Source organism: Theropithecus gelada, chromosome 12 (assembly GCF_003255815.1).
Source record: "Theropithecus gelada isolate Dixy chromosome 12, Tgel_1.0, whole genome shotgun sequence".
NCBI classification, from domain to species: Eukaryota; Metazoa; Chordata; class Mammalia; order Primates; family Cercopithecidae; genus Theropithecus; species Theropithecus gelada.
Window position 1 is genome coordinate 115,619,069 of NC_037680.1, and position 14,147 is coordinate 115,633,215.

General features: G+C 59.3%; 1 protein-coding gene across 1 annotated transcript in view; it reads right to left on the reverse strand.

The window, feature by feature from the left end:
* HDAC4 (histone deacetylase 4) overlaps nt 1-14,147 on the reverse strand; it is a 345,400-nt gene that overhangs the window by 45,773 nt on the left and 285,480 nt on the right. Inside the window, exons 15-17 of the mRNA XM_025404973.1 lie at nt 13,042-13,175; nt 7,725-7,845; nt 317-363 (exon numbers count right to left, since the gene is read on the reverse strand). Of these exons, the coding sequence (XP_025260758.1) occupies nt 317-363; nt 7,725-7,845; nt 13,042-13,175 (302 nt within the window). The remainder of the gene's footprint in view (nt 1-316; nt 364-7,724; nt 7,846-13,041; nt 13,176-14,147) is intronic.

The following is a 14,147-nucleotide window of genomic DNA, read 5'->3' on the forward strand; positions in this document are numbered from 1 at the left end:
TTTCTTAAAGCAAGAGCCGCTGCACCCCAGAGCCCCAGCCGCAAGCTCTTAAGGCGAGAGCCACTGCACCCCAGAGCCCCAGCCGCAAGCACCAGACGACCTTCCCCAGAGAAAGGTGCCCGAGTCGGTGATCAAAACGCTCTCGGCTCACACGGCCTTTGAAGCCGCACATGGGCAGCCCCTGCCCGCCAGGCCCTGTGTGTGGAAAACACCTGGCAGCAATTATTCACTTTGAGGGAAGCAAGGCTGCGATTTCTGTGACCACTGGGACTCGAGAAGAAACAGGACATTATTTACACATTAAAGGAACACTTACCCCAACACCACCGCAGGGGAGCCGGACGAACACGGAGGCGAGCGAGCCTGTAGAGGGGAGGGAGACAGTCAGAGAGGCCAAGGGCATGAGGCCGAGGCCCTGGGAGCACTCCGGGGTCTTCAGTGGTGCTTGGGCATTTGTGGGACACCGAGGGGCCACTGCTCCCCCATGTGACACCCTGTGGCCCTGCTGCGGGGTCAGCGTCTGGCCCTTTGAGGTGCCTTGGCTCCTGTGAGGGCTGAGCTGGGTCACAGATCCTGGTGGGGACACCCCAAATTGTTGTGGCATCAGCCCGTCAGGGGCCCAGGAGAGGCATTAAGCCACTGGGGAGCATGAGGTATCCCTGGCGAGCATCTGCCTGCAGCCCATGCCCCTGCCCGTCTGTATCTAACAGCAACTCCTGCTCCAGGACCCCGAGCCTGGCTCCTCAGTGAGCTCCTAGGGCTTGTCTAGCAGCCCCCTCCCACGGCAAACAGGATAGGTCCCGGATTAAACATGGGTGATGAGGACTCTTAGACCCTGAGATCCTCGGGAACATATGCAGCGACAGCCCCTCCCTGCGACACAGGCGGAAAATGTACAGCTGACTGAGGGCTCCAAGGACATCGCAGCTGCACGCCAGGCCTCCTCCCATGGAAATCGGGGCCCTCGAAACCCTCACCCCACTGCTCTGGCGCCCACGCCTGCTCCAGCAGTGAAAGTGCTCCCAGGACAGGGCTGCTGTCTTTTTCCTGTTTGACCCCAGTGCTGGCTGAAAGCATGTCACCAGCTTAAAACCCATCTGTGGAGGACGAGAGACCCCCACTAACCAGGGGCGGGGCCTGCCATTCCTAGCGGCTGCCTGGGCCCCAACCCCTTGCTCTCCGCAGCCCCAGGCCCCTTCCTGGGCTGGAGCTGGGGTGGCATTTCACATGCTCCCGGGAGACTGGCTGGATGTAACAGGCTCCTTTATCCAGCGTGGGACCCCGCTTTCTGGCCTCAGCTGGGCTGTGCCCCCCACTGTGGGGCTCCTCTCCCATTCTCAGCCTACTCCAGAACAGCAGCCCCCACTCTGTGTGCTCTGGTCCACGCTTCTAGGGTCGGCTGCCGGGGGCCATAGGAAGGAGTTGGCCGTGGGTCCATCAGGGCCTGCCTGCCTCTTGCCTGGAGGGCTTGCCGGCCTGGTGAGCTGGGTGTGCATGAGAGGAACCCTTCCTCGGGGCACAGCATGCCTGGCTGGGGAGCAACTGCGATGGCCCCAAGCCGCAGGGGAGTGGCTGGCACAGACGAGAAGCGAAACAGAGGCCTGCCTGCCTTAGCCCATGGACGCCCGCACCCCCCACAGATGCCCGGACCCCCCACAGATGCCTGCACCCCTATCACACCACCACAGATGACTGCACCCTCCCTATGGATGCCCGCCCCCCATCCCCACCCCCATGGACACATACACTCCCCACGGACACCCGCACCCCCTACCGATGCCCACATGTCCACAGACGGCCACAGCCAGGCCCTAGTGTGAGGCCCGACCTGCAGAGCTGACCCAGGCTCTCGCCACTCTGTGGAGGTGGCAGATCTGCATCAAGGCCAGAGGCTTGTAGAATGGACATGTCCACATCCCGGGGCTGGGAGGCTGCCACGCCAACAGGGAGCAGGGCAGGAGGCAGGAGGCAGGGGGCAGCAGCTGCAGCTGCTTTCAGAAGGGGCTCAGAGGCTCCCGAGCCCCCCAGGCAAAGGAAGGCCCGGCCAGCTGTGGGGCGCAGGCGCCATGCAGATGCTGTGACGTTTTCCAGACAAAGCCCTTTGTGTTGGGAGGGGCCAGTCTGCGTCAGAGGAAGCCTGTGCTCCTCTCCACCTGGCCTGGCTCTGAGGGCAGGGTCTGTGCCCACCTCGTCCCTCCTCCCTGCCTAGGCCGTACAAGGCACTGAGCCAGCAGGGGCTTTGGTCAGCCCTGGCTCTCACTGCAGCGCTCAGCAGGCACACCTCAGCCTCTGGGTCCGGGCCCTCACGCCCACTGCGGGCAGCAGCACCAGCACCAGCATGCCTCCCCTTCCTGGGCATTGTCCCGGGCCTACTTCCTCCGCGTCCATGGCTCACGGACCCGCCGCTGCCTGGCTCGTGGCTCCTGACCCTGGTTCCCGTGTCCACGTGTTAGTGTGGGACGTGGGACATCAGCTAACACTTCTCACCTGAGCCTCATGAGAGCCAGCCCTCATCCCCACAGGCATGTTGGCCCTGCTCTCCTCTGTGCCTTGGTGGCAGCAAATAGTGGACGTGAGGTTGACCACGTAGGGAAGCGGCCTGCATGCCTGACCCCTTTGAGAAGCGATGGGGCTGGGCAGGAGCTGGCGGGATGTGGTGGGCGAGAGAGCTGATGGGCTGGTGGAATGAGACTGAAAAAGGAGGAGGGCATGGGTGCCAGGGTGCCAAGCCACCTGCTGCCCTGCTCACTGCCCGTCATCTGTAGTGGAGTCACTTAATGCCAACCTCACCACAGTGGGCGGGTGCTGCCTCGGAAGGGCGGTCATGGCCTTGGTGAGTGGCTGAGTAGCTGGGGCTGGTAGTGGCTCCGTGGGCCACCCCCTTCCAACACTGACTACTCCAACACATGGGAAAGACACTGCCAGAAACTAGGGAGCTCGTTTTCCAAATAATGCACGCGCTTAGCTCTACGAATTCACAGTAGACAGACGTGTCCAGGTATCTGCAAGAGACTGAATCTCTTTGAAATCATAGCCAAACATGCCCACATTAAAACCACAAGTCACCAACTGTTTTGAGTTTGCTCATCATCCAGCAAAGACCAAAACAACAAAGAAAAAGCACACGATCATGCATCCAAATGCACGTGTATACGAATGGAGCAACAGGCAGAGTTTTGGCGACAGTTGTGAGGAGTCCAGCAGCCTCTTGTGGTTTGAAGTCACAATCACCAAGCCCAGGCCACGAAATGTTCCAGCCTAGTGACAGGGCCTGAAGCTCTGCAAACGACCAGGCTTACTACTTGTCTGTTTACCGCAGGCTGGCAGACAGGTGTTCTGTGCCTGGGGTAGGGAAGGGAAGGCTTCAGCTGTCCTCTCGCCGCTGCTCCCGCTCCCTGGCTGGGAGGAGGCCCTCGCTGTGCCAAGTCATTTTCCCGCCGCACCCTGCCCTGAGCATCACCGGTGTCCACTCGCCAGGGGCCCAGCTCTGCCTGGATGCAGCGCCCTGCCAGCTGACATGAGCCGATGAGCCACATGACTTTCAGTGACATGTATGGCAGCGGCCAGCCTGCCTCAGGCTCATGATCCAATTTAGCCAAGCCTGATGTGTGGCATCTCACCACATCAGAAAGGACATATGAAGGCCCTTGCACACGGCTTAGCGGCTTGTGGATTCCATTAAAAGAGGAAAGAAAAAATCACACAGTAGTGTTTAAACACCTCATTAGGGCTATGTTAGCAAAACTCAAGATAATCATCAGCTATTACCATGTCTGAAATACTTAGACTGATGATAATGAAGTTTCTGGGTTAGGACAATCGTCGGAAATTCAAAAATCGATCTCGAGTTGTACCAAGGTAATGGGGGAGGTATCCTCATAGGAATGTGAACAGATTTTAAAGCACAAAGCTTTGCAGGAAAGAACAGGAAATAGAATGATCAACCTTCCTGTAAACAAAAGAAGCTGGCTAGAAGGGTTACCTTCAGAGGACAGAAACAGGGCAAAGGGATGCTGCAGATACTTCAATAAAGAAACCAGCAATCAAAAAGGGGTCTTCAAGGGCCTAATGCGGGCTGTGAACTGAGGACCAGGGGCCCATTGGGTAACCAGCAATCACAGGAAAGAGAGCTCCAAGCTCGCTCGGTCCATGTCTTTCTCACCAAGGATGCCACACCTCCAACTTTCTGCTTTCCTTTTTGATCATCTCTCTTAAACTTTGTTTGAAACTAGCTTAGAAACCTAAGCAAGGTGGAGGCGCTAAGCCTGCCTTCATCCTCCTGCCGGTGGAGCTGGTCCTGCCTCCATCCTCCGTCCACTGAATTCCACAGGTTTGGAAGACTGAAGGTGGCAGGGGATGGACCGACAGCTGGTCCTGTGAAAACGGACGAAGGTGTCAGGAGCAGCCGCCATTCTGAAAGGCGTGGAGGTGGGTGCACGGAGCTGCATGTGCAGGACACGGCCTGATGAGCTGATGCCTTGAGGCCACCCAGCAACTCCCACGCCTACTGAAAGCCCCTGCTGTGGCAGCCCCGGCGACATCGAGGCAAAGGTCTTGTTCCCTCACGGGGCCCGCAGGCCGCCTCTCCCGTGCGGAGAACCTGGCCAGAAGCTGAGGTACCACACGGGGAGGCAGTGATGTTGCCTGTTAAGGACTGGAGAATCCTGAGGGACAGCACACTCCAGCCTCAGTGCCTCGATTCCCAGCCTTTGCCCACCCAGCTCCCGGACACAAGGCTGCCTGCCCTCTCCGCCGTCCACACCGCCCTCGCCCTTTAGGGCTCCCTTCCCTGGCACCAGCGGTGCTCCCTGCCTCTGCTAGGTACTCCACCATCCATGTGCCATCTTCTCCCCGAGGAGCACGTGCCCCTTCCTCGGGAGTAGCTGCATCAGCTTCACTCTCTGCAGGGCGATCTCAGGCTTCCTGGCCACCACCCTCTCACAGTACAGGCCGGCCTCCATGATGGGCCTCCCAGTGTTCTTTTGCCCTAGGACAGCATGTCCTCTGGTGGCTTCCTGAGAAAGAAGAGCTGGAAGGTGAAAGCTCTGGCCCTTGCATGCCTGGAATGGCTCTGTGCCACCTTCCTCCTCACCCGCCAGTTTGGCAGGACACAGACTTCAGGAGGGCAATGACGCGCCCTTAGAACTGGCATGGCCACAGGCCCTGTGGAGTCCGCAGGTGCCCTGGCTGTCTCTAGCGCCCTGGCTCTCACCTCTGTCCCTGCATTTTGAGGCTCTGCTGGTTCTCCCTAAGAGGGTCTTCCTTACCCCTGGTGGGTCCTTGCAGCCCCGCCTTTGGCCTGGGGCCTTCTGAATTCCAGACACCTCCTCCTGGCCTCTGCCTTCCCTGGAACTCCCGCGTTTGGACCCTGCACAGTGGGGTGAGCTCTGGCCTTCTTCTCCATCACCTCACTTCCCAGTTGCCCAGTGCTGTCATGGTTTTCTCTGGTTTCTGGGAGATGACATCACCACATCTTCCGGTCTGAGGATTTTCTTTTTCTGCCGTCAGGTGTTCAATTTTTGTCTTCTCTGAACGTCCTGTGCTTTCCCCTTTTCCACTGAACTTGCCCACGTCATGTGGACGCAGCGTCTTCTCTCTGAGGGCGCTAATGGCAGCTGGGTTAGCGCCCTGCACTGTCTGCCCCCAGCCGCCTTCCCCTGCACGGCCCCGGCTCCGGGTCCCTACCGAGCCGTTCTTCGGGCCCTGGGTCCTCCTTGGTTGTCCTCTCCTAAGGGGGAAGTGCCAAGACTTCCTGGGTGGAAGCTCTGGGCACAGAGCGGGTGATTAACCATGAGCACCAGTATAAGGGATCTCAGGGGCTATTTGTTGGAAACCCTGATGTCAGCTTTTTTGGGGCGGGTCAAATCCACAGAGGGGCCTCCTGTCTTCTGCTCGGAGGGTAAAGGTCAGCTTGCTGGCAGCCCAGTGGGGAGGGGTGGGGGCTTGGCATCCATGCCCTCATCTAGAGCAGCTGTCCCCAGTCCAGGAAGCCCCTGTTGTACCCCTTCTAGAGCAGCAACAGGCGAAGCAGCTGTGTAGGGAGGCGGGGCCCAGAGGCCTTTCCACCAGCTCTGGCCCAGGCCCTTGACTGAGCGCCTCCCTGAGTCCATTGTCTCTGCAGTTGCTGACCCTGAGCTGTTGTGGTCTGTGGGGTGGGTTGGTGGCCCTTGTCCCCGGCGCTAGCTCAGGACCCACCTCATGAACCTGCTCAGCCACATCCCGGCCCACCTGCTTCCTACTGCTGTTCACTCCCTTCCCACTTTCCCTCAACTTAAGGCTTCTGTCCTTTGAGAAGCCTCCATACCACAGGGCAGGGGGGACTCCGGAAGCAGCATGACTGCCACCCCAGGCCAGAGCCCATGCATGTCCTCACGGCCCCACTGGCTCCATGGTCTGCGACCCCGTCGGTACCTACAGGGCATCCAGTACGGAAGGTGCCCTCGGCGAGCGGGTAAAGGCGTGAGCGAGTGAATGAGAGAACACATGAAGGACTAGGCGTGCAGGTCTCTGTGAGGCTGAGTCTGCTGGGCACAGGCCCGGCATGGAGGATACCTCCCGCGATGTGTGCCCCACCAAACGCAGTCAACGAGCCAGGCACAGCCCACCCTCTCCTTGCCCTTGCAACCCCTGCGTTCATGGTTCCTAGTTCTCCCTCCCTGCCTTCCTAGGGTCCCGCTCGGGGAAGAGCATATGGGCAAAGGCACAAAAGATGGAGAAGAAAACCAGTGGGCAGTGACTGTCCTGGTTCACGGTGGCTGGGAGGCAGGGAAGGACGTTATCGAGGAACAAAGACAGCCCTGGGAGCCCCTGGCCCCGGGTCTGGGTTCTGTGTTCTGGGAGCCCCTGGCCCCGGGTCTGGGTTCTATGTCCTGGGAGTCCCCATGCCCGGGTCTGGGTTCTGTGTCCTGGGAGCCCCTGGCTTCGGGTCTGGGTTCTGTGTCCTGGAAGCCGCCGGCCCCGGATGTGGGTTCTGTGTCCTGGGAGCCCCCGGCCTCGGGTCTGGGTTCTGTGCCCTGGAAGCCCCCGGCCTCGGGTCTGGGTTCTGTGCCCTGGAAGCCCCCGGCCCCGGGTATAGGTTCTGTGTCCTGGGAGCCCCCGGCCTTGGGTCTGGGTTCTGTGTCCTGGAAGCCGCCAGCCCCGGGTCTGGGTTCTGTGCCCTGGGAACTCTGGGAGCCCCATGGAGCTGGCTGGGAGTTCACCTGCCTCTGCTGAAGATCCCTGTAGAAAGCCTCTCACCAGTTTCCCGGGCAGAGGATGCCCATTAGAAAGTTCTCTCCATGAGGCCAAAATTCCCCTCCACCACATTTGCAGGTGCTTTCAGCCAGAGCTAAGACACCAGCAGCCTTTCACCCCTAAGTGGTGGACACTCCTGCGTCTCCTCTTGGTCTTGCCCTCATGGGCCTTCAAGTGGAGTGCAGGGCAGGGCAGGCAGGGCGCTGGGAGTGTTCCTAATAAGCCTCTCGAACCGAAACCCTGGGATTCAAGATGCTTCTAAACCGGCGGCTCTCAGCCCAGTTTTTACACAAACACACCTGCTACCTGGCACATTCATCAACAACTAGTGGCTTGTGAACAGAGGGTGAAAGGTTCCCTTCCAGGCCCTTTACCTTATAACCTGGCAGGTGACACCCACAGGCACCCCAGACACAAGGGGCTGAGAGCTGGAAACACAACCTCAGGGGACTTCAAACCCAATATGGGAGGAAAGGAAGGTCCTGAAATACCTAGAAGTTTCTTACTGTCCAGTTTCTGCCGGTTGAGGGGGTTTGTGCCGTACAGGAGGGTGTGGGCTTCCGAGTGCACCGTCTGCAGCTCCTCCAGGGTGGCCTTGCGTCCGCGGATGCACTGTGGGGACAGGCGAGAGGACACTCATACGTTCTGCAGAAGCTGCTGCTTCAGCTCCACAGACAGAAACTCCAACTGAAACCACTGCCCACAAGGAAACTTAATTTGATACACAAACAAGCACGTTATTTGGTTATTGCAAAATAAGAGCAACATCACACAACATGATATTTTAAAATATTTAAGAAATATTTTAGAGGGCTTACACTTAATTATAGCTTTGAAAAAACATTTTAAAAGATAATTCCAGCCTTCAACGCATTACCCTTCACTGTCGCACAAATGACTTGGCATCAAATTATTACTTTGCTTTCCAACTGCCAGGGTCTGGTCTTAAAATAGAGGTGAGCTGCCGCGCTTCCCTCACGTTCAAGGGAAACCCCAGCCGTGCTCCCGGAGTCTCTGAGCCCCAGGATGAAGCAGCCTTCCTTGGACCGCCTGGGGCCACAGCCGCCAGGGTCTGGCATCTGCCCTGCATGGCTAGCTGGCATCCGGCTGTGTCTCTCTGTGGTTTGGAAATTCCTCAGATCGAGATCCCTGGGCTAATTCAGATTTTCTCCAGAAAGTCACAGGAAAATGAGAGTTCTTCAGTTGAGCTACATTCATTTAGCCTTTTAAAGGGGACGATGGCTTCGGACATGAGATTCGAGTTAACATTTCACATGGAAATGGCTCTCAGAGGGTTAGGCCACCACAGGATGAGTCAGATGCCACACAGGTGGCCCTGGTTGTGGCCATCACCTGCTTCCCTCAGGCCGGAGCAGGATCTGCTCTCTGCCTCCCGACCACAGCCCTGCCCCGGCATCCACTGAGCTCCTGCAGGCCTCGCTGCCCACCCTGTGTGTGAGACTTGGGGCGGGCAAAGCTCGGGGGCTCTCTACACCAGCCCAGCACCTGGGGCTCCTCTCAGACCACCAGGAGCCATGGCACACAGCCTTCCTGCAGGACGCAGTGCACCTGGGAGTCCTGTCCATGCAGGGCGGAGAAGGAAGGGGTAGAGCCAGGAGAGCTCAGCCCCTGCCCACAGGGGAGGGACCTCCAGAGGGCAGGTGCCCTGGGCAGGGGAGGCTGGTCTGCGGGTTCGCTCTTCATGAACAACAATTTCACAAAACCGGGCTTTCTCTATGAAGGTCCCTGGTTTAACAAAGACAACATGTGACACGGCTTCCAATGGTAAAAAACGACTCTACGGTCCCACCACGACCTAGCGCTGCTTCTACTCTGGGGACATAAGCCGAACGTCCCTGGAAAGCCAGGCAGGAGGGACGCACTCCCTGGGTAGGGGTCAGGGTGCAGTTGGGGCCCTGGGCAGCTATGGGGGCTTCTAATTTATTTTATTTTATTTTTTTTGAGACGGAGTTCGCTCTTGTCGCCCAGGCTGGAGTGCAGTGGTGCGATGTTGACTCACTACAACCTCCATCTCCCGGGTTCAAGCGATTCTCCTGCCTCAGCCTCCTGAGTAGATGGGATTACAGGTGCCTGCCACCACGCCTGGCTAATTTTTGTATTTTCAGCAGACATGGAGTTTCACCATGTTGACCAGGCTGGTCTTGAACTCCTGACCTCAGGTGATCTGCCCGCCACGGCCTCCCAAAGTGCTGGTGTTACAGGAGTGAGCCACCACGCCCCGGCTGGGGCTTCTCATTTCCAATGATTTCCGGAAGCCCCCATGTGTGCACAGGCATAGGCAGCTGTGGCCAGGGCCAAGTTCCCTCTGGACAGACAGGCCTGGGCAGCCCACGCTTGGGAAGGCCCCTGTAGAGGACCAGGGTTGTGCCCTGTGGTGCTAAGAGGCAGGTCATGCAGTGTGGACTTCAGGTGAAAGAACGGCAGGGCCCCGGCAGCCATGCGTGTCCTCCTCACTCAAAAGCGACCCACTGGATGAGAACCTGAACTGCAGCAAGAGACTTGACGTTAGACCACAAATTAAATTCACAAATTAAAGGTGATGTTAGAATAAGGCAAAGAAGAAAAGTAGAAGAACCCCCTGCCTACAAACACAAGAAATGGGGACAGAAAAGACACAGAATCAAAGCCCAAAAGCCCTGCGACACCGCGGCGGCTCAGGCTGCAGGCCCATGACACTGAGATGGCTCAGCCTGCGTGGCAGCACTTGAGAGGCTTTTCCAGAGCCGCTCTCGGAGCGGTGGTGATGGTGTCCCCTTCCTACTTTCTTGGGAGGCCGACCTCGTCATTTCCATCTCCCTTTAATTCCTGGGATAAAACAGGAGGAGTCTTTGTTCCTCACAGAAAACAGGCTTGGGGCAGGGTGCAAACCCCAGTTGGGACCCTGGTCTCTGTGACATCTGACTTCCAGCCTACTCCCTTCTCCTCTCCTTCCCGGACGCCATGCCTGGAGGCAGGACAAACCAAGCTGGGCACGCGAATTGGCCAGGAGCTGCTCTGGCTCCCAGGAAGCCTCTGCAGGAGGGTGGGGCTCGCACACACACGTGGCTGTACTCAGAGGACCCCCCGACTGCTCAGAATGTGTGAGGCAGCTTCCCGAGGCCTGCCCGGCTGCTCTGGAGTGAGGCAGCGAGCGAGACAGCTGGACCGGGGGCCACGTCTTGCTGGGCCGGCCTGCCAGCATCGACATGGTCCCAAGCTCACAGAGATCTTCCAGCCCACTCCCATCCCTCCTCACCACACGAAGCAGTGTGAGGGGAGGGCCTCACTACCCAGGCCTCCAGGCAGTCATCTACCCACAGGAGGGATGCTGACCGTGAGGCCCTGCCCTGCGAGGCCCTGCCCTCCGGCCTGGGCTTCAGTCTTGCTGTGGCCTCCACGTGGTCTGTGGACTGGGGAAGTCACAGCCCCATCCACCCCATCTTCTTCTATCAGGTACCCACTTAGCGAACCATGTCCCATACCCATGGCCCCTCTGCTCAGCCATCTCAGGAGGCCAGTGACCCCCGGCTGGCTGGCACTGAAAGCCTGGTGGGTGACGTCACGTCCCCCTAGGCTGAGTTAGCACATCGCTTGCTCTGAACCTGGGGGGCACCCGCACTGGAGAGCTGCCCCACGTGTGGGAACAAGGCACCACCGTCCAGGGAGCACGGCCTCCACGGCCTCTGTGGCTGTTCCCCAGTCACCCGTCTTCCCCCAGCTCTCCTCTCCCTGAGATCCTGCCAGGCTCAGGTCTTGTCCCATAGCCCCAACACCTGGGGACCTTCTGCCAGCCCTTGGCCCAGTTGTGGCTGGCACCTTCACCCACGGTGCCGAGGGCAAGCAGAGGAGCCGAGGGCGGGCAGAGGAGCCGAGGGCGGGCAGAGGAGCCGAGGGCGGGCAGAGGAGCCGAGGGTGGGCAGAGGAGCCGAGGGTAGGCAGAGGAGCCGAGGGCGGGCAGAGGAGCCGAGGGCGGGTGGAGGAGTGGGCTGTTTCTTTCAAGGTCTTTGCTTTCTCACTCCTCCCTTGCTCACATTTGCTTTGCTTTTCTGGCCGAGAGACCCTCTCCCAATCCCCTGGCCTCAGGGGACCCCCCCTGAGGGTGGGGGCACACGTAGGGGAGGGACAGGGAAGCAGATCATGGAGCTCTGGAAGCCTCAGGAGGCCTTGGGCAGTCCCCGGAAGGGGCAGCAGGACAACTGTCTGGTCCTGTGGAGGGAATGGACGTGGGGAAGGAGGAGTTTCCCGAAGCCAGTGTCCGCTGGGCAATGCTGCCCTCCAGTGGCACAGCCATCCCGACCGGATCCCTGAAGTAGGTGCCAAGAGCCTCTGCAGTGGCTCCTCCCCGCCTCCCTCCTCCCAGAGGGCACTGCAGGAGAGGGTCCTGGGCCTGACTTTTGGAGAATTCCCCCGAGAATCATGTATCACCAATAAAACTGGTAAAGGAAACGGGGGTAAGATGAAGCACAGATTGGCTTAAGTTCCCAAATATCCCAGCTTCTAAAGGAGGGGCAGGTGAACCTGCAGAGCGGAATCCTGCAGAAACTAAGCCAGGAGACTGGAGGCTCTCCATGCCCACGTAGAAAGGCCACGCCACGCCAGCTCCATGTGCTCACTCATCTCTGCCACGGCCACTTGGGCCCTGGGCTGTTGGGTGCCCAGGGCTGTTGAAGGAGTGGGTGTGGAGGTTCCTGTCCACCCTGTGAGCTATTGTAGGGTGGTGGGAATCCTGGTGTGGGGAGGGGGACACAGCAGGTCCCTACTGGTGGGTCCTGGCAGGGGTGGCGCCTTGTGTGATCCTGCACAGTGTCGCCAGCCCCTCTCTACAGACAAAGAAATGGAAATTTGTCCAAGGTCACCAGTTCCCAGACGGGAGTCCCTTCTCTTCCTGCCTGCACTATCAGGAGGCCTGGCCACACCCTCCTCCCGGTCGAAGAGCTTGAGATCCCCTGTGACAGCTGCCTCCAGGGTAAAGCGCACCAGCTGGGACAGCCTCACTGTCCTGTCCTCCAGCGTTAATTGGCTGATCCTTCTCACCTCCTTGGGCGTGGGAGTCCACTGCAGCCAGGTTCAGGGCAGGGCTCTGGCTCCTATCAGGAGGTGGGGCTGGGCCCTGCTTGTATGAGAACAAGTGAGGCCGCTGCCAACCCCTGGTGGCCAGGGAAACTGAGGCCCAGCCAGAGCTGCAGCGTCCCTTAAGCCTCCTCATGTGACTCAGCTGTGTAAGGGAGCTGAATTCAAACCAGGCCAGGCCCAGCCTGCAGCTCCATTCCCTTCACGACCTACTGCCTCGCCAGCACCTTAACTCTGAGGAGGGCCCCAAGGGCCTGAGGTCTCCCTATGTTCTTGAAGAAGCTTTCAAAATCTTAAAAAAAGAGAAAATTATTTTAACAAAAAGCCAACAGGCCTGATCTGAGATACAATCGGATCTCCCCGTGGCTCCTTCCTGGCTGCCCAGGGGGAGCGTGGTGGGAACTGGCTTCCTCAGGGAAGTGACCCGGAGGCAGGGAGCGGCAGCCCTGGACCTCGGGAGGAGCCTGCTAGGTGAGAGGTGGGAGTGAAACGTCAGAAAAGGGCACAGACAGAGGCAGCAGCTTCCTGCCCGGGACTCCACGGAGACAGCCCCAGGCTTCTCAGCAGATGGCTGCCTGCCCAAGAGGCAGACAGTGAAGATGCTCATGGCCCTTCCCCTGGGACTGTAAGCCCAAAGAACCACCTGCAAAGCCAATGCCCTGAATCAAGCAGGTCCATGAGGGTCCCCTCTAGTGGTGTCCAAAGCCGCAGCTGCCCAGCTGCCCCGGCTGCCATTACCTCGCATTTGCCCCGGAGGCCTGTCTCCTGCAGGCGGGACCAGATGCTCTGGATCCTCCCGGCGTGCTCGGGGTGGCTGCTGCTGCTCCCGCAGGTGCACTGGTGCTTCAGCATCAGCGTGTCATACACGAGGCCTGGGGCAAGGCAGAAGGGCCAAGATCAGCGCACATCCAGGGGCAAGCCAGCCACCCACTAGCTGGCTGCCCCGGGCGGTGGCAGGACCACACTTCCCTAGAAGGAGACGGAGGCTGGGATGGTCCTTTAGAAAAATACCATGTTCGCCAAGACCCCTTGACTGGCCAGGCCCAGAGGACGTGGACGAATGCAGAGGCCAGGCAGGCAGGAAGGCCTGCCTGTCACTCATGCTCACAGTAGTGCCCCAGGACCTGGGCAGGGACGCACGCAGCTGCCCTGCTGCAGCAGGCTGAGGAGAGAACAGTGACGAGAAGGCCCGCCCTGGGTGGCTGCACCTTGCAGGGGTGAGCGCCATGCGGGAATTGTGCTGGGGAGGATGGTGGTGACTTCCAGAAGGAGGCGACTCTCGCCCCTACCCTCAAAGTCTGCCTGGTCCTGGACCAACCTCTAACTCCAGTTCTGCTGGGCAGAGAACTGTCCAAGGTACTTGAGATTCCAAAGAAACACCAGATTCAGGCCCTGCTTTTAGAAACTTCCAGAGCGACTGGAACACGTGTGCTAGAAAACACACGCAAAACCTGTGTACACAGGTCTACTTAGCCTCTGACTGTGAACAGAGGCCAGCCATGTGCTCCCCACAGCACTGAGCTCAGCACGGACGGGCCCCCGGGTGCAGCAGCCACAAGAGAGGCTCCTGGTGGGAGCCCCAGAACCAAGTGGGCCGGCAGCCTGGGGCTCTGCAGTAGGAAAGGCGACGTGCCTGAACCCGTGTTGGATGCCACCCTGTCTCAGTACACGTGGGGCTGCCGTGAAGGGGAGAGTACCTGGCCTGTCTCCAGAGGCTACAAATGGGAGGGAAGGCCAGGCGGCCCTCCGGGACACAGCTCTGCCACGGCCCCTTTTCACAAGGCCTAGTGACATCCGGCAGGAGGGCTGCCCCGAGGCCCTGCTGGGATGTGTCTGTGCCTCAC